A 20,853-nucleotide genomic window follows, 5' to 3' on the forward strand; every position below is an offset into this window, starting at 1 on the left:
AAACAAAACAAAGTAAGCAAGCAAGCAAACAAAAGCAAGAAAAAAAAAAACAACAAGTCAATAAACCAAAACAGAACAAAATTCCACACCTGAAACAGAAAAATCTCTGCTTCTCCTTCTCTCCTGCCTCCCCATCACCTCTTCATCCATCCTGATGGCTTTGGAGGCTTCGGAGGCTTGGGTCATATAGTGTACCCCTTTGTCCCATCGACTTGACTGACCACTGTCCATTGCAATGAGTCATTGGTCTGGTTCAAGGTCTCTGGTTTTTGGTAAACCGTCCTCACTGGAACCTCATCAGAGCTCCTCTGGGGTATCCTGTGTCTTGGAGATCTTTTTTTTTTCTTGGAGATCTTGTGAGCATTGTCCCACAGAACCAGTCCCTTCACGAGCTCCAGTAGGACCTAGATGGGGTAGATGCTACGGTGGGTCAACCCAAGGGCCAGTTGTGGACCTGGGTGTTAGCCAGGCAGGTATGATAGAGCCACTGGAGACACCCGCCTCAGGTGGAGTAGTCAGCTCCCCTACACACATGCCCTCAGCGTAGGTTCCTCTTAACCTGTGGTGAGGGGTGGGAGCCTTCTCTCCCGAGTGCAGGGAGCCAGCTCTCTTGTTGTAGTGGGCAGCGAGAGATGAGGCCAACTTTCCCAGGGCAATGAAGGGAGGAACTGTCTCAGTATTTCTCTGATTTCATTGTGCATGATTCCTAAGGCCTCCTGAGGTGCCACTGACCAGAACACAGACCCCAGTTGTGGCCGGACCATGGACTCAGACATGGCCCTCGGCAGCAACTTAGACAGGGACGACGTCCTGGCTCTGGGTGAAGGGAATGACCACTCGGGTGGGAATGGTTCTGGCAGCCGTGTGGTCGGTCGCCTGGGCACCATCAAGGCCTCAGGTTGCAGCCCAACCCTGTGCCTCTATATGACCATTAGTGGCGGAGCAAGACTAATTCAGGTCAGACTCCCCGTGCCCCTCCCCACCCCCGCAGCAGAGGTAGGACTATGGACCTCAACACGGTTTTTTGTAGCAGCTGAGTCTTGAAGTACCCACTGCCCCCGGCGGCAGTATGACCCTGAGACACTAACTTGGCCTTTGATCTTGGGTGTCTGCGTGGCTTTTGATGATAGCAAGAGCATTGAACATCAGCACAGACCCTGGCTGCAGAGGGGCCATGGACCCTGACATAGCTCTCAGCTGTAGCTCGGGCCCAGGCATTGCCATGTCGTTGAGTAGCAGCGCGGGTCACTCAGACATGGCTGTATCCTGCTCCTCGGATACCAACACCGACACAGGTGGCTGATTTGACCTCGGACTTCTTCATGGTGCTCGGTGGCACCTGGTGCCACACATGAAAATCCAGACCCTGATTGCTACAGGGTCATTTTTTTTTTTCTAGCTTTCAAGTCAAAACCTTGATCATTAATACTCCCCATCCTCTTCTTCTTCCTCTACAGCAAGACCTCACTATGTAACCCAGTCTGACTTGGAACTTGAAATTCTCCCTGTCCCAGTCTTCGGAGCACTGGGATTATAGGTGTGCACCACCACGCGGGCTCTTAAGCGTTTCCTTTTTACTAACGGAAGTGCTTATGTTTTTATGAAGCCCTGCTCTGCTTGTTTATTGTTCTTATCATTCAGTTGAAATGTTTTCTAATTTCTACATAGTTTCTTCTCTGATCTGTATTAATACGAGTATTGTATAAATTCCAAATGTGTCTTTTCTTTCTCCCCCCCTCCCAGTTTTTCCTTCTTATTGAAAGTAGATGCTTCCCCCTCAATATATCCTGGTTATGGTTTCTCTACTCTCTATTCCTCCCAGTTCTTCCCATCCCACCCCACCCCCCAATCTGGATCCACTTCCTTTCCGACTCTCATTAGAAAAAAGCAAAACCAGGCTTCTGAGTGATAATAGAAAAATATGACAAAATGCAATACAATGAGATAAAACAAAACGATCACACTGAAGCTGGACAAGGCAAATGAAGAGAAGGAAAACAGCGTAAGAATCAGAGACACACTCATTCAAACACTCGAGAGTCCCATAAAAAACACTAAACTGGAAGCCATGATCTGTACCCAGAGGACCTGGTGCAGACCTGGGCACGCCCTGTGCAGGCTGCCTCAGACTCTGAGTTCACGCTAGCTTTGATCGTGTTGACTCACAGGGCCTTGTTTTCTTGGTGTCTTCCGTCCCCTCTGGCTCTTACACTGTTTCCACCTCATCTTCCAAGGGGAGGGATTTGATGGGGACTTCCCATTGAGGACTGAGTGTTCTGTGGTCTCTCACTCTCTGCTTATGACTGGCTGTGGGTCTCTGTATTTGTTCCCAACTGCTGCAGGAGGAAGCTTTTCCTTATGATAAAATGTGGCTGAGCAAGACACTGATCTTTGAGTATAAGAAAATATCAGCAGGAGTCATTTTATTGCTACCTTTTTTTTTTTTAGAACATTAGTACATGGTTTTACCCTAGGTCCCTGGGCTACCTAGTCTCTGGCTTTTGGTCACCCAACCAGTGTCAGATAAGGGTTCCATCTCGTGGTGTGGGCCTTCAGTCAGATGAGATAGTGGTTGGTTACTCCCACAAGCTTTGTGCCACTGTTGCCCTGGCATATCTTGCAGGTAGGACACCATTGTAGATTAGAGGGTTTGCGGCTGGGTTGGTGTTTGTTTCTCCTTTGGTAGCACGCAGAGTACCTTCCTGGACAAAAGGCCCTCGCGTGCAGTGGTGAAAGCTCTATTTAGGCACTGGAAGGACTTCTCCATGTTCCATGAGCTGTGTCGGAGTTGTCTCCAGCAATGGGGCCTGGCCATCAGTTTGTGGAGAGCAACCGCCTGGGTTGTTTGGGGATTCCCAGGGGACCCCTTTGGTCAGCATCTCAATTAGATGTAACCCATTCTCAGTACTGGAAGCTTCATTTGGTGACAAGAGATGGCCAGTTGGGACTCTGTCTCCCCCATTTTTAGGTATTTTTATTTAAATTGCATTCATATATGTATGTACTTTAGAAAGCATCCAATGTATAGGGTTTTCACACTATCCCTCAAACGGCCCTTAATTTTAGCTGTCTCTCCCTGCATTCCCTCCTTCGTCTTCCTTTCCTTTGCCCTTTCTCACTTTTATCCCTCCATTCCAGGCCTTCCTGTCTGTCCATAACTATCTATTCTGATTCCTTTCCCTAATGAAATCTATCTGTAGGCTCTACTCCTTACTCTACACCTGTATGGACTGTATGGACTGTAACTTAGTTATCATTGACTTTACAGTTAATATCCACATATAAATGAATATATACCATCTTTGTCTTTCTGGGCCTGGATTACCTCACTCAGGATGAATTTTTTTCTAGTTCCATCCATGTACCCGCAAATTTCATGATGTCACTTTTTAAACAACTGAGTAATGCTTCACTGTGTAAATGTAACACATTTTCTTTATCCATTCTTCTGTTGAGAGTCATCTAGATTACTTCCAATTTCTATCTATTATGAATAGAGCAACAATGAACATGACTGAGTAAGTGTCTTTGTGGTAGGAGGAATATATGCCCAAGATAGGTATATCTATCTGAATCTTGAAGCAGATGAAGTAGGTTGATTCTTATTTTCCTGAGGAACCACCACACTGATTTCTACAGAGGCTGTACAAGTTTGCTCCCACCAGCAATGGAGGAGTGTTCCCCTTACTCCACATCCTCACCAGTATGAGCTGTCACATGTTTTATGGATCATAGCCATTCTGACAGGTGTAAGATGGGACCTCAAAGTAGTTTTGATTTACATTTTCCTGATGGCTAAGGATTCTGAATATTTCTTTAAGTGCTTTGCAGCAGCCATTTGAATTTCCTTTATTGAGAATTCTCTGTTCAGATCTGTATCACCACCCCTTGGGGTTTTTTGTGTGTGTATTGTTTTGTTCTGCTCTGTTTTTAGGCACAGGGTTTCTCTGTGTAATAGTCTTGGCTGTCCTGGGACTCACTCTGTAGACTAGGCTGGCCTCGAACTTACAGAGATCTGCTTGCCTTTGCCTCCCAAGTGCTGGGATTAAAGGCATGTGCCACCAGTCAGATAGGATGCAGGGTGTTATTTCAATTTTCTTGTATCTGTTGAGACTTGATTTGTGTCTCAATGTGGTCAATTTAGGAGAAAGTTTTATGCAGTGCTGAGAAGAACGTCTATTTTTTTGTGTTTTGGTAAAATGTTCTGTAAGTACATTAGGTGCCTTGAGTTTATGATGTCAGTTAATTCCAGTATTTCTCTATTTAGCTTTTGTCTGGATGGCCATCTATTGGAAAAAGTGGGTGTTGAAGTCTCCCACTATCACTGTGTGAGCGTTGTTATGTGATTTGAGCTGCAGTAGAGTTTCTTTACAAACTGGAGTGTCCTTGTGTTTGATGCATAGATGTTAAGAATAGCAATGTACTCTTGGTGGATTTTTTTACTTTGAGGAATATGTAGTGCCCTTTCTATCTCTTCTGATTAATTTTGGTTTGAAGTCTATTTTGTCAGATATTAAAATGCCAACTTGCTTCTTAGGTTTATTTGCTTGGAATATCTTTTCCCAACTCGTTGCCCTGAGGTAAGATCTCTTTTTGATGTTGAGCTATGTTTCTTGGATGCAGCAGCAGGATGGATTCTGTTTTCACATCCATTCTGTGAGTCTCTTTCCATTGGGGAACTGAGAACTTCGATGTTGAGAGACGTTGATGTGTAGTATTGTTGATTCTTGTTATTTTGTTGTTGTTGTGTGCTTCCCCTTTTTGATTTTTTTGGGGGGTCTGGGATTATTTATTCCTTGTGTTTCCTTGGTGTGGCTAACCTCTTTAGGTTGAAGTTTTCCTTTAAAAACCGTCTTAGGACTGGATTTGTAGATAGATATTGCTTAAATTTGGCTTTATCATGGGATGTCTTTTTTTATATCCATCTACGGTGGCTGACATTTTGCTGTTTACAGTAGTCTTGGCTGGCATCTGGGGTCTATTAGAATCTGCAGCACATTCATCCAGGCCCTTTTAGAGTCTCCACTGAAAAGTCAGGTGTAATTTTAATAGGTCTGCCTTTATATGGTACTTGGTCCTTTTCTCTTGCAGCTTTTAATATTCTTTGTTCAGTACATTTAGTGTTTGATTTTATGTGCCATACTTCCTTTTCTGTTCCAGTATATTTAGTGTTCTTTATGCTTCTTGTACCTTGATAACTATCTCCCTTAGGTTAGGAAATTTTCTTCTATGATTTTGTTGGAAATATTTTCTGCACCTTTGACCTGGTATTCTTCTTTATTTCTAATATTCTTCGATTTGGTCTTTTCACGGTGTCTCAGATTTTCTGGATAATTTTTTTTCAGAAGGGTTTTTTTTTGTTGTTATTGTTTGTTTGTTTTAGATTTAGCATTTTCTTTGACCAATATATCCATTTCTTCGATTTTATCTTCAATACCTGAGATTTTCTCATCCATCTCTTGCATTCTATCGGTGAGATTTGCTCCGCAGTTCCTGTTTGAGTTCCTAAATTTTTCATTTCTAGAGTTTTCTCAGTCCGGATTTTCCTTATGGATTCTACTTCCACTTTCAAGGCTTGAACAGTTTGATTCACTCCCTTCCACTCTTTTCCTTTCCACAGATTTCTATAAGGGATCTATTAGCTCTCTCTTTAAGGACCTCTAGGATCTATTAGCTCTCTCTTTAAGGACCTCTAGGATCTATTAGCTCCCTCTTTAAGGACCTCTAGGACCTATTAGCTCCCTCTTTAAGGACCTCTAGGATCTATTAGCTCCCTCTTTAAGGACCTCTAGCATATTCATAAAGACTGGGTTTAGATCTTTCTCTTGTGCTTCAGCTATGTTGGAATATTCAGGGCCTGTTGTGGTAGGGTTGCTGGGCTCTGGGGGAGACATATTGTCTTGGCTGTTATTAGTTGTGTTATTGGTTCCAGATCTAGGCATCTGGAATTGGGAAGGTTGTGATTCTAGGAGCTGAGGTTTGGTCTTGTCTTTGTTTGCTGGCCTTTTTGTTCCTGGGTTTCTCTTTTCTCTCTGGTTTTCAGGGGAGTGAGATGCCTGCATGTTCCCTAGTAGGGAATTCTTCAAAGATCCTGATAGGTGTGGCTACTAAATGCTCCAGGTAAAAATGTGTTTCTGGGTAATGGGAGCTGACTCTTGGGAATGTAGAGGGCTGGGGGAGGGTGAAGGGGTCCACAGGAGGGAGGATAGCTGGGTGTTCCACTAGGATCTGCTTAGTCCCCTGGAAATGAGGGCAGAGAGAGGAGAGGCCGCAGCAGAATGTCTGCTACAGAGCTGGGGACGAGACTGGGGGATTGGATCTGGAGGAGCAGAGGGAGAGGTGAAGATCTGGAGTCAGCTACCTGCTTCCCTAGCCAGAGTGGCCTGTGGGTTCCCAGGGAGTGCCTGCTTGGAATTGGGATAAAGCAATGGGTGTGGGGGGGGGGGGTTGGAGGGGAAGATCTGTGATCCACGGGAGATGGGTGCAGTGGGGAAGGGAGGCTGCAGCAGGTGTTTTGCTGCAGAGCTGGGAAGGAGACTGGGTAACGGGATCTGGAGGAGCAGAGGGAGAGGTGAAGGTCTGCAGTCAGCCTGCCTGCTTCTGTGGCAGGAGTGTGTAAGTGTTTCCTACACACTTATTATTTCTAATTTCTAAGTCAATTCCATTAGAGAACACGATTTCAATCCTTTTCAGTTTATAGAGCTTTTAGTGCACTGAATTTCAGTGCACAGAAATTGTGAACAAATTATCTATAGGATAGAGTGTTCCAGAAATGTTTTCTAGGTTGGGAGGCTGGTTGTTTTTTAGATCAGCCATGACTTTGTCATGCTCTTTGCTTGACTAGTCACTCTAGCAGTCACTTGGCAAGCCACGTTGCATGTTATCCATGACTGTGGAGTGTCTGTTCCTCTCTAACTCTGTGCATTTCTGACTTGAGACTTTGAGTTTGTTATTAGGTGCGTATGTACATTTGAGAGTCAGGCTACTCTGATGGGCTCACATTTTTGTTATTTTATATTCTTTATCTTTGCTAATGTCCCATCTTGGGTTTATTTTCACATTAAGAAATCCACATACCGAATTAAACTTACTTATACTATCATGAAGAGACAGTATTATTTAAAAAGATGTCTAGGATATCATAAACTCAAGGGCAACTACTTAAATGTAAAAAGAGGTCCGGAGAGATAGCTCAGCTGTTAAAAGCACTTGTTGCTTTTCCAGAGGACCTGGGTTCAATTTCCAGAACTTACATGGTGGGTCAGGAATGTCTGTAACTCTAGTTCCAACAGATATGATGTCCTCTAGCCTCCTCTCCTACACACCCACATAAATAAAAGTGAATACAGCTCTAAAAATAGTTTTATATAAGATGTTCGATTAAAACCATAACGGTCAGAAAAGGAGTAGAAGTTGAGAGCAATAAAGGCTTAAATGAAACAAGCAGAATATAATAACAGGGGCTGGAGAGATGGCTCAGTGGTTGAGAGCGCTGCCTTCTCTTCCAAAGGTCCTGAGTTCAATTCCCAGCAACCACATGGTGGCTCACAACCATCTGTAATGAGATCTGGTGCCCTCTTCTGGCCTGCAGATACACACAGACAAAATATTGTATACATAATAAATAAATATTTAAAAAAATAATAAATAAATAAATAAATAAATAAATATTTTTAAAAAAGAATATAACAACAACAAAGACTTGATGTCAACAACCATTTTACATACCAATCATCAAAAATATACCCTTCCAAAGACAGAGACCGCCAGAGCGGATTAGAAAGCAAGATTCCACTATAGAGTGTCTCAAACAAACGAAGAGAACCAATTTAGATAGAGACTAAGAGAGAATGGCCAGAGGCCACGTAAACAGCAACGCTGTGCACTGATGTGACGGATCCACAGTAGCCATGCCAGGAACCGGAAACAGCTGTATCAGTTTCACGCAAAGAAGATTTTAGATCAGAGACTATTGAAGATAGAGAGGAGCCCTATACAATGATGGAAATGTCCATTTTCAAAGAAGATATTGTAATTCTTAATGTATAATCATCAAACAAGAGGGTAGCATAATACGTGAAGCAAACTCTGACAGGACTGCAAAGAAGAACGGATGAGCCCAACGCTAGAGGTTTGGTGGTGGCGACTTCAACACTGATCTACGCAGAATGAACAGATGCAGCTGGGAGAAAGTAAGGACACAGATGGCCTCCACACTCAGTTCAAATCAGCCAGCTGGACCAAACCGACACCTCTAGAATACGTCAAAGCAGAATACGGGTTATTGTAAGCACACACTCACCAAGAAAGACGACTTTTTGTGCCATAACATGTACACTCACAACGTTTAAAGAATAAAAATGATAAAATGTGTGCTCTAAGATCACAATGTGTTTTTTTAAAGTAAGATTGTATTTTAGGAAGAAAAAAAAACATAACTGAGAAAAAAATAGAAGAAAATAATGTTAGGAATAGAGGAAGATGAGAGAAGTTAATATAAGAGTTTTCAAAATTTTCAGAGATCACAATGCATTAAAAGTATAACCACAGAAGGAAGGTGGAAGGAAACTCACACACTCTTGGAGACTAAACGGTGTGTTTCTAAATAGCACCCAGGTCAATGGAGAGGGCGGAACAATGAGAAGGGGGAAAATCTTTAACTGACGTAAGAATATGGTGGAAAACTAGATTGTTTTCCACTAAAATCAAGAGCCATGCAATAATGCCCGCTTAGACCATTCCGACCAATGATATTGGGGAGTCTCTAAAGGGAAGGAAATGGAAAGTGTATACGATATAGACTAGGAAGGAAGAAACAAAGTTATTGGTTAACAAGTGATAGGAAAAGAAGGTGGGGGATATGGCTTAGTTGGTAAAGTGTTTGCTGAGCAACCATGAGGATCTATCTGAATTCAATATTCCAGAACCCACTTTTTAAAACCAAAGATGAGCCGGGTGTAGGAGCACACAGATTTAATCCCCTCTTTCCGGAGGCTGGGACAGGCAGATCTCTGTGAGTTTGAGGTCAGCCTAATCTTCATAGGTAAACCTGTCTCAAGTAAAACTATATATCCACCGTGGTTGATATATGCCTACAGTCCCAGCGCTGGGGAGGCAGAGACTGGAGGGTCCCTGGGGCTTGCTGCTGAATTGGCGAGCTGTGGTTTCAGGGAGAGAGGTTGTCTCAAAACGTAAGGTGGAGAGATTGGCATCTTTGCTAAGGGTCACGATAACTCCAGGACTGTCTTTAGGAGTCAGCACCGTGGCTGAAGTCATCAAGACTAAAATAAAGAACTACAAGACTGCCCCCCCCCCTTTGACAGCTGCTTCCTGAACCAGAAGAAGAGCAGTAACTGCTGGCAGAACTACCTAGCCTTCACCACTGTGAGAAGGCAATGGCCATGAAGCACAAGGGGGAGTGATGTCTGCGTGAGTGGTACCTGCATGTGACCAAGCTCCCTATCCTGGGCCTCAGCCTGGGATGCTGAAGGCACATTTTCTGAAAAGATCGGACCAGCCTCTGTTCCTCCTCTCCTCTGCCTTCTGCCCTTCTCCCCAGACAGTAAAGCGGGGCAAGCTCTTGCTTGTCAAATTAACTACATCTGGGATTAACTAAAACCCCCAATGGAGGACACGTGTGAGAGAATTTTGCTTAATTTGAAATGGGAAGACGTACTTCTAATCCAGACCTTTGATGTAGGAAAACAACCTCTAGTCCAGATCTTTAACCCAGATCTAATCTGGGTCGTGCCTTCTGCTGGAAGCTTATATATGGACATGGATAAAGGGAGCTTATCTTTTTTTTTTTTTTTTTTTTTTTTTTTTTTTTTTTTTTTTTTTTTGGTTTTTTGAGACAGGGTTTCTCTGTAGTTTTCGGGCCTGTCCTGGAACTAGTTCTTTTATTATTTTTTGTTTTTGTTTTTGTTTTTCGAGACAGGGTTTCCCTGTAGTTTCTAGAGCCTGTCCTGGAACTAGCTCTTGTAGACCAGGCTGGCCTTGAACTCACAGAGATCCACCTGCCGCTGCCTCCTGAGTGCTGGATTAAAGGCATGCATCACCACCGTCCGGCTTGGAAGTTTAAATTCTTTATCTGTTTGTTTTCACCTTGTTAGCAAGTCCATTCAGTCACTGGCATTAGAGCCTGCTTCTTCAGGATTCCAGCATACACTGAAGACCAGCTGAGACATCCAGCCTTTTGGACTGAACACTCACTGAATTCTTGGACTTTTCATTGCTAGGCAACCATTGCTGGATTAGCTGAACCGCAGCCCGTGTCATTCTAATATGAATATACATATGTCTGTTCTGTGTGTTCTGTTACTCTAGAGAACCCTATGTAATATAGATTGTGGTACAGGAAGTGGTCCTAGAGCAACAGAAGTATAAGGATGAATATTTTAAGTTTCTGAAATATGCTTCCCAATTTGCCAATGCCTGAAGTTACTGAAGCCCCTCCAGTTTCTGAAACTTTTCCTGAGAGCTCAGAGGGTACGGAAAGCCCATGGTGTGAATTATTTTAAACCCTTAGGGACATAAACACATTCTATTTTCCTGATTCACCTACTGTGGGCAGCAACAGATTTGTTGACTGTATAGAAAACTTTTGAGAGTTTGTGGAAAAATAAGGAAAATGCTGAGGCTGGTCCATTGCTCTTAGCATCTCTGGGTAAACTGACAAAGAATAGGAATGAGCTCCGTGATAAAATGAACATCGCAGACTATGGTGAAGGACAGTAATGACCTTAGTGACAGAATTGACAGGCCGCAGATGTCTGTAGACAGTCTAAAGGTTTCTAAGTGTGTCCCGGAAGAGAATCTTCCTCACAGAGCTCAGGTTGCAGAAAATCAAACCGAAGCCCTCATTATAACATTGCCCAAATTACAGGAGAAATTCAAGTCCCAACCTAGGAGGGTGTCAGTGGCTAAAGTATAGACATTAATCGGTACAGAATTGAACCCTGTAACTTGGAACGGGGATGTGTGGAAGGACCCTATTGAAGTGGAGAACTTTGAACCATCAAATTCTTAAGGATTAATCTCACCTGAGGAAGTATTCTCTTTAATCTCAGTTCCATCCCTTGAAATATTGCCCTTTTCACTTTTGACTGAGGAAATTAATCCTTAATTAATTAATTAATTAATCAGAACACACAGTTCTGATGTCCCTCGGGGCCCACCAATAGTTGCCTTTAGACCTCTAACCAGACTTAAGACAAAGCAGGCATGCAGAGGAGAGGCAGAAAGTGTAGTCCGTGAGGAGGTGCACTACACTACCAAAGAGCTCAAAGAGTTTGTTTGCTAATTCGTTCAAGCAGAAGTCTGGGAAAATACGTGTCGGAATGGATCTTAATGACGTGGGATAATGGTGGAAGGAACCTAAAGCTGAATCGGGCTGAGTTTATTGATATCGGCCCACTGAGTGGAGAGTCTAGGTTTAATATAGAAGCTCTCACAGTTTAAAAAAATGTGTCAAAAGTTTGAAAGGTTGACCGAAGTTTTCCTCAAAAGATGGCCTACTGAAAAGGAGTTAGAGGTGCAAGATATCCCTTGGCCTAGTGTTGATGAAGAGATTTAGAAATGAAGGTAAATTGCAATGGTAGAGTGGGCACATGGTGTGAACCCTAATATTCCACAGTGGGAAGGCCCAGAAGACACGCCCTTCACTAATCCTGTAAGACACAAGAGTGAGGGGCACCAGCACATCTGAAGAGTTTTATTGTCACCCTTTTCCTTGTGCCAGACCTTAGAGTGGGAGATGCTTCTGCTCAACTGGATGAATTAAATGCAATGGTTTAACTGACCCCCGAGGTAGCAGGGTCCAGGTGGCAGCCCTGAATTACCAAAGGCAAGGTAGTCATAGTTATTGTAATGGGAAGCATAGACAAAGTAATGTCCATGAAAGCCTAACCTATAGTGGTCAGCACAGGCAAGGTGAATTTTGTAGGGGAATGACTTATATGAACTTGTGGTACTAGCTAATCAATCACAGTGTTTCCAGGCATGAAATAGATAGGAAGCCTACTGAATTTTTGTTTGATCTGTATAAGCTGAAAAATTCTCAAACAAGTGGGGAAAAAGGGGCTACATTGGATCATGACAAAGGGGAATCATGGCCTGTGAATAAATTTCCAGACTTGAGCCAGTTTGCAGACCTTGGATGAAGGGATGGCCAAGTTCCCCTGATGAAAGACCTTGATAAATTACCTAAGAGTTTTACTGTGTGTGAGCCTTTCTCCTGTCTTTCCTGGAAGGGACCTACCTTCTTTTACAAGGGTAACTCTACACTGGGGGAAAGGAAACAATCAGACTTTATGGGATCTATTAGATACCAGTTCTAAATTAACACTGATTCTGGGAGACCCCAAGAAACACTGTGGCCCTCCAGTTAAACTAGGGGCTTATGGAGGTCAGGTGATTAATGAGTTTTGGCTGTGGTTCAACTCACAGTAAATCCAGTGGGTCCCCAACTCATCCTGTGGTTATTTCCCCTGTCCCAGAATGCATACTTGGAGTAGATAGAATTAAAAGTTGGCAGAATTCTTACATTGGTTCCCCAACCTGTGGAGTGAGGACTATCATGGTTGGAAAGACTAAATGGAAGCCTTAAGAGTTACCTCTGTCAAGGAAAATAGTGAAATGAAAAACAGTATTGCATCCCTGAAGAAATCACAGAAATTAGTACCATCATCAAGGACTTGAAAGATGCAGGGATGGTGGTTCCCAACGCATCTCCTTAAACTCTATCCGGCCAGTGCAGAAGAGAGATGGATCATGGACAACAATAGTTGCCCATCGAAAACTCAATCAAGTAGTGACTCTGACAGCAATTGCCCTACTAGATGTGGTGTCCTTGCTTAAGCAGATTAACACATCCCCTGGAACATAGTATCAGCTATTGACCTAGCAGATGCTTTTTTTTCTTAGTACCTATCCATAAGGACCACCAGAAGCAATTTGCAAGGCCAACAGTAGACATTTACACTTTACCTCAAGGATATAGTAACTCTCCAAGCCCTGTGTCATGACTTCCTTAGAAGGATCTGGATCATCTGTGTCTTCAATAAAATATCACATTGATTCACTATATTGACTGCATTATGCTGATTGGACCAAGAGAGCAGGAGGTGGCAACCGCTTTGGACTCGTTGGTAACACATACGTGCATCAGAGGATGGGAAAGAAATCCAACCAAAAATTCAAGGGCCTCTATCTCAGTGAAATCTTTAGAAGTCCAGTGGTGTGGGGCACGCAGAGATATTCCTTCTAAGGTGAAGAATAAGTTATTGCACCTGGCCCCTCCCACCACCAAGAAAGAAGCACAACATTTAGTGGAACTGTTTGAATTCTGGAGACAGCACATTCCTCCCTTGGGTGTGTTACCCCAGCCCATACACCAAGTGGCTTGGAAAGTTACTAACTTTGTGAGGGGCCCAGAACAGGAGAAGGTTCTTTAACAGGTCCAGGCTGCTGTGCAGGCTGCTTGGACCACATGATTTGGCAGACCAGAAGGTACTTGACCAGTGGCAGCTAGGGATGCTGTTTGGGGCCTTGGGCAGCTCCGATAGGTGGTTCACAGAAGAGACCTTTGGGATTTTGGAGCAAGGCTCTGCCATCATCTGCAGACAACTATTCTCCCTTTGAGAGACAGCTCTTGGGCTTTAGTGGAAACTGAATGTTTAACTATGGGCCAACAAATTACCATAAATGGTCCATCATGAGCTGGGTGTTTTCTGACTCACCAAGTCATAAAGTAGGGAGTGCAGAGCAGCAATTGGTTATCAGATGGGAGTGTTATGTGTGTGATCAGACCCAAGCAAGTCCTGAAGGCACAGGCAAATACATGGAGAAGCCGCCCAAATGTTTATGGCTTCTGCTCCCATTACAGTGCTTTCTGCTGCCAAGTGTGCCTGGTTAGGGGGGTGTCCAATGATCAGTTGACTGAGGAAGAGAAGACAAGGGCCTGGTTTACTGATGGTTCTGCATGTTATCAGACACCACTCAGGAGCAGACAGCTGCAACATTCAAACTCATTTCTGGGACAATCCTGAAAGACAATGATGGAAAGAAATTTTCACAGTGGGCAGAACTTTGTGGGACCAAGCCCAAGCCAGGGACCTCCGCAGGAGCAGGCCCAGACCAGGGACATTTATGGAAATAGGACTGAGCCAGTGACCTAGATCAGAGTAGGCCTGAGACAGCAAACTCCACAGAAGCAGGTACAAGGGAGCAATGGAACCAGAGACCTCTGTGGGTACGAGCACACATCTGGGACCTCTGAGGGAGTAGCCCTGAGCTAGGACCTCTGTGGGTCTGGGAATGAGTCTGGAACTACCGAGGGAGTAGGCAAGAACCAGAGACATCTGCATGTCATCTGGGACTTATGAGGGAATAGAATGAAACCAGAGACCTCTGTGGGTCCAGGGTGCAAATCTGGAGCCTCTGAAGGAGTAGGCCTGAGCCAGAACCTCTGCCAGAGCAGGCCCAAGGCAGCAACCTCATCAGAAAAAGCCTCAAGCAAGCAGTCTCCATGAGAGCAAGCTTGAACAACAGGAGTGCCAAGTGACCTCCAAGAACACAGAGTGACTAATAGGGTAACTGGAACCGTGGCCCTGACTGCACTACGAGGAACAACCATCTGAGCCTTGGATTCACTGGCACCTAGAAGATTGATCACCAGAGTCACAGACAGCCCCAACTACACCAATCAGAGGAAAAGATGAGGAGACAAGACAAGAACTCATACAACACCACAAAGAGCAACACGACACCAGTAAAAACTAGTGACCCTACAACAGCAAGACTTGAACAACCAAATATAGATGAAACAAAAGAAAATGACCTAAAAAAATACTTTAGGAGAATGTTTAAAGAGGAAATGAAAAATTCTCTCAAAGAAATGGAGGAAAAGACAAACAAAAAATTGGGAGACATCAACAAATCCCTTAAAGAAAACGAAGAAAAAGCAATCAAACATATGAAAACTGAAAGAGACAATAAAGAAAACACAAGTCGAAGGAATTATAGAAATAGAAATCATGAGAAAATGATCAGGAACCACAAATGCAAGCATAAACAGCAGAATACAAAAGATAGAAGAGAAAATCTCAAGTGCTTAAGATACAATAGAGGAAATAGACTCATCTATCAAAGAAAACATTAAGTCTAGCGAAAGCTTAACAGAAAATATCCAGAAAATATGGGACACCATGAAAAGACCAAACCTAAGAGTAATAGGTATAGAAGAAGAAGTTCAACTCAAAAGCACAGAAAGTATATTTAACAAAATCATAGAAGAAAACTTTTCCAACCTAAAGAAAAGGTATGACTATGAAGATACAAGAAGCTTATAGAACACCAAATAGACTGGATCAAAAAAAAGTTCCCTTGCCACATAATAATCAAAACACTAAACATACAGAATAAAGAAAGAATATTAAGAGCTGCAAAGGAAAAAGGCCAAGTAACACATAAAGGCAGATCTATCAGAATTAGATCTGACTTCTCGATGGAAAAAATGAAGGCCAGAAGGTCCTGGTCAAGTATTATGCAGACATTAAGAGACCATGGATGCCAGCCCAGATATAATAATATACCCAGCAAAACTTTCAATCACTATAGAAGGACAAAGCAATATATTCCATGACAGAACCAGATTTAACCAATACCTAGTTACAAATCCAGACCTACAAAGTACTAGGAAGAAAACTCCAACCCAAGGAAGTTGGCTACATCAACAAAAACACAGACAATAGATGATCTCATAGTAGCAAATCTCAAAGAAAGGAAAAGCACACAAAATAACATCACCAATGACGAAAATTAAATTAACAGGAGATAGCAATCATTGGTCATTAATATCTCTTAATATAAATGGACTCAATTCACTTATAGAAAGACACAGGCTAACAGATTGGATAGGAAAACAGAATCCATCCTTCTGGTGCATACAAGAAACACAACTCAACCTCAAAGGCAGACATCACCTCAGAGTAAAGGGTTGGAAAATTTTTTTCCAATCAAATGGACCTAAGAAACAAGCTGGTGTCGCTATCCTAATATCTAACAAAATAAAGTTTAAACTAAAATCAATCAAAAGAGGCACATAAGGACATTTAATATTAGTCACAGAAAAAATTCATCAAGAGGAAATCTCAATACTGAACTTCTATGCCCCGAATACAAGGGTACCCTCACATGTAAAAGAAACACTTCTTCTTTTTTGGGGGGGGGGTTTCGAGACAGGGTTTCTCTGTAGCTTTGGAGCCTGTCCTGGAACTAGCTCTTGTAGACCAGGCTGGTCTCGAACTCACAGAGATCCGCCTGCCTCTGCCTCCCGAGTGCTGGGATTAAAGGCGTGCGCCACCGCCGCCCGGCAAAAGAAACACTTCTAAAGCTTAAATCATACATTAAACCCCACCCATAGTGGGAGAATTCAACACTCCACTATCACCATTGGACAAGTCTGTCAGACAAAAATTTAACAGAGAAATAAGGGAACCTACAGATGTTATGACTCAAATTAATTTAACAGACATCTATAGAACATTCCATCTAAACATAAAAGAATATAAGCACCTCATGGAACCTTCTCAAAAATTTGACCACATACAAGTGTTTGTTTTGACCCAAACAAACCTCAACAGATACAAAATTTGGAATAACCCCATGTATCTTATTGGATCACCATGACTTAAAATTAAAATTCAACAGCAATGCTAATTCCAGAAATCCCACAAACACTTGGAAACTAAACAATGCACACCTGAATCATCAATGGGCTAAGGAAGAAATAAAGGAGGAAATTAAAGACCTCCTAAAATTTAATGAAAATGAACACACAACATACCCGAATTTATGGGACACAATGAAAGCAGTGTTAAGAGGAAAGTTCATAGCACTAAATGCCTACATAAAGAAGCTGGAAAAATCACACATTAGTGGATTAGCAGAACATTTGAAAACTCTAGAATAAAAAGAATCGAACTCACCCAGGAGAACTAGATGGCAGGAAATAATCAAATTGAGAACTGAAATCAACAAAATAGAAACAAAGAAAACAATACAAAGACTCAATGAGACAAAGAGTTGGTTCTTTGAGAAAATCAACAAAATAGACAAACCTTTATCCCAAGTAACCAAAAGGCAGAGAGAAAATATCCAAATTAAGAAAATCAGAAATGAAAAGGGGGACACAACAACAGACACGGAGGAAATCCAAAGAATCATTAGGTCATATTTTGAAAACCTATACTCCACAAAATTCGAAAACTTAAAGGAAATAGACAACTTTCTGGATAAATATCACTTACCAAAATTAAATCAAGACCAGATAAGCAAATTAAATAGACCTATAACTGCTAAAGAAATAGAAACAGTCAGCTGGGTGGTGGTGGTGCACACCTTTAATCCCAGCACTCATGAGGCAGAGGCAGGTGGATCTCTGTGAGTTAAAGGCCAGTCTGTTCCAGGACAGGCTCCAAAGCTACAGAGAAACCCTGTTTCAAAAAACCAAGAGAGAGAGGGGGGGGGGAAGAAAAAGAAAAAGAAACAGTCATCAAAAGTCTTCCAACAACAACAAAAAAAAAAAACAAAAAACCCAGGACCAGATGGTTTCAGCTCAGAATTCTACAAGATTTTCAAAGAAAAACTAACGCCAATACTCTTCAAATTGTTCCACACAATAGAAACAGAAGGAACATTGTCAAACTATTTTTATGAGGCTACAATTACCCTGATACCCAAACCGCATAAAGACATTACTAAGAAAAAGAATTACAGACCAACCTCACTCATGAACATTGATGCCAAAACACTAAATAAATTACTGGCAAATCAAGTCCAAGAACACATCAGAACTATCATTACCATGATCAAGTCGGCTTCATCCCAGAGATGCAGAGATGGTTCAACATATGAAAATCTGTCATTGTAATCCACCATATAAACAAACTGAAAAATAAAAACCACATGATCATCTCATTAGATGCTTAAAATGCTTTCGACAAAATACAACATCCCTTCATGATAAAAGTCTTGGAGAGAACAGGGATACAAGGAACATGCCTAAACATAATAAAGGCAATAAACAACAAGCCAACAGCCAACATCAAACTAAATGAAGAGAAACTCACAGTGATCCCACTGAAATCAGGAACAATATAAGGTTGTCCACTCTCTCCATATCTATTCAATATCATTCTTGAGGTGCTAACTTGAGCAATAAGACAACAAAAGGAGGGCTGGAGAGATGGCTCAGAGGTTAAGAGCATTGCCTGCTCTTCCAAAGGTCCTGAGTTTAATTCCCAGCAACCACATGGTGGCTCATAACCATCTGTAATGGGATCTGGTGCCCTCTTCTGGCCTGCAGGCAGACAGACAGAATATTGTATACATAATAAATAAATAATAAAAAGACAACAAAAGGAGATCAAGGGGATACAAATCAGAAAGAAGTCAAACTCTCACTATTTGCTGATGTTATGATAGTTTATATAAGCGGCCCCAAAAATTCTACAAAGGAACTTCTATAACTCATAAACACTTTCAGTAATGTAGCAGGATACAAGATTAACTCAAAAAAATCAGTAGCCCTCCTTTACACAGATGATAAATGGGCTGAGAAAGAAATCAGAGAAACATCACCCTTCACAATAGCTACAAATAGCATAAAATATCTCGGAGTAACTCTAACCAAACAAGTAGAAGACTTGTATGACAAGAACTTTAAATCTTTGAAGAAAGAAATTGAAGAAGACACCAGAAAGTGGAAAGATCTCCCATGCTCTTGGGCAGGTAGAATTAACATAGTAAAAATGGCAATCTTACCAAAAGCAATCTACAAATTCAATGCAATGCCCATCAAAATTCCAGAAAATTTCTTCACAGACCTTGAAAGAATGGTACTCAACTTCATATGGAAAAGCAAAAAAAACCCATGATAGCCAAAACAATCCTGGAACAATAAAGGAACTTCTGGAGGCATCACAATCCCTGACTTCAAACTCTACTACAGAGCTACAGTACTGAAAACAGCCTGGTATTGGGCATAAAAAGATACAGGAGGACCAATGGAATCCTAAGAGAGACATACATGGATCTAATCTACATGGGAAGTAGAAAAAGACAAGATCTGAATAAATTGGGAGCCTGGGGACCATGGGAGAGGATTGAAGAGGAGGGAAGAGAAAGGGAGGGGATCAGAGAAAAATTTATAGTTCAATAAAATCAATAAAAAAGAGAAAAAAGATAAAAATGAGAAAAAAAGAAAAGAGAGAAGAGGGAGGGAGGGAGGGAGGGAGGAGAGAGAGAGAGAGAGAGAGAGAGAGAGAGAGAGAGAGAGAGAGAGAGAGAGAGAGAGAGAAGAAAAGAATAAAACAAGTCAATGGGAAACTACAACAGTCTAATCCAGCCGGGTAAAAGAGGGTACAAACCCATTAGGAAGGCATGAATCACTCCTCCAGAACAAGAGCCAAGAGCTTCTGAGGTTCTCTCTGAGGGTGGAGGAGGTACAGAACGCGTAGTAGAGGAAGGTAATTACAACACCAGATAAGGACATGTGACCAGTTGCAGAAAAGAGAATTATAATTGACACGGGTGTGTCTGTCATATTTTGTTAAGATTGTGTTTGTACAGATATTTATGTTTTCTTTCCTCAATTTCTTATCATGAGATGCTATATCAATTAGGAAAATATCAATGGTTATCATATTTTAAGTTTGAGATACTAAAATATCCCTGAAGGGACATTGCCACTTATTCTAAAATTATAATGCATTTGTGGTTGTACAAGGGATTGTTATGTCATGTTAGGCATAATTATGGCGGGCTTAAATATGTAATTAATTGCAACTGTTCATGAGATAGTTATATTATGTTCAGGCATTTTTATTACCTGGCTTCTCTTTTCATTTGGAAATTAACCATGACATGAAGAGACATGATTGTTTGTTAAGTTAACAAGGGGAGGACTTATGATGTCTATTCTTGGTCGTCTACTTGACTACTTCTGGAATTAATTAAAACCCCAAAACAGAGGGCATACCTGTGAGGGATGTATGCTTATTTGAAGTGGGAACATCTGCTTGTAATCCAGATCTTTGAGGTGGGAAGACACACCTTTAATCTGAATTGAATCTGGACCACACCTCTGCTGAAAGCCTATATAAGGACATAGAAAAAGGAAGCTTTTGCTTTTTGCCTGTTTGCCCTCATTTGCTAGCAAGTTCGTTCCTTCACTAGTATTAGAACCCATGTCTTCAGGATTCCAGCACATACTGAAGACTAGTGGAGACATCCAGCCATGGACTGAGCAACTACTGGATCCTTGGCCTTCCATTCTTAGCCAGCCATTGTTGGACTAGCTGAGCTTCAGCCTGTTAAGTCATTCTAATAAATTCCCTTTATATGCAATATATATATTCATTCTATAATTTTGTTTCTCTATATAACTCTTAGCATATGGTGGTTCCTACCCCAGGACCCTGAAAATTATAATGAAACTATTAATAAAAATTCACTGGAAAAGTTGGGGGAAAATGAGGTAGAGCGCTATTGAGGAAGACATCCACTGTCAACCTCTGGCCTCATAAGTATGCATCCACACATGCATGCATGCTTCCACATGTGCACATGTGAACATGTACACACACACACATACACACAAAGAAAACTGCAAAGAATCATCATTGTCAGGGCAAAACTGGCACCAGTAATGGGTTATAACAAAGTTTCAGGATACGATGGTTTTTTTGTTTTGTTTTATTATTTTAAATAATTAATTTAACTTTATTTTATGTGCATTGGTACGAAGGTATCATATAAGATGCCCTGGACCTGGAGTTACAGACAGTTGTG

The 20,853-nt window shown here is 41.9% G+C and overlaps 1 protein-coding gene across 1 annotated transcript in view; it reads right to left on the reverse strand.

Annotated features, from left to right (window-relative positions):
* Positions 1–20,853, reverse strand: part of LOC119799946 (tumor necrosis factor receptor superfamily member 10B-like) — a 50,175-nt gene that overhangs the window by 22,234 nt on the left and 7,088 nt on the right. The window contains exon 3 of the mRNA XM_038309857.1: positions 17,866–17,949. Coding sequence (XP_038165785.1) covers positions 17,866–17,940 — 75 coding nt within the window. The 5' untranslated portion in view covers positions 17,941–17,949. The remainder of the gene's footprint in view (positions 1–17,865; positions 17,950–20,853) is intronic.

This window comes from Arvicola amphibius, chromosome 13, assembly GCF_903992535.2.
Source record: "Arvicola amphibius chromosome 13, mArvAmp1.2, whole genome shotgun sequence".
Taxonomy (NCBI): Eukaryota; Metazoa; Chordata; class Mammalia; order Rodentia; family Cricetidae; genus Arvicola; species Arvicola amphibius.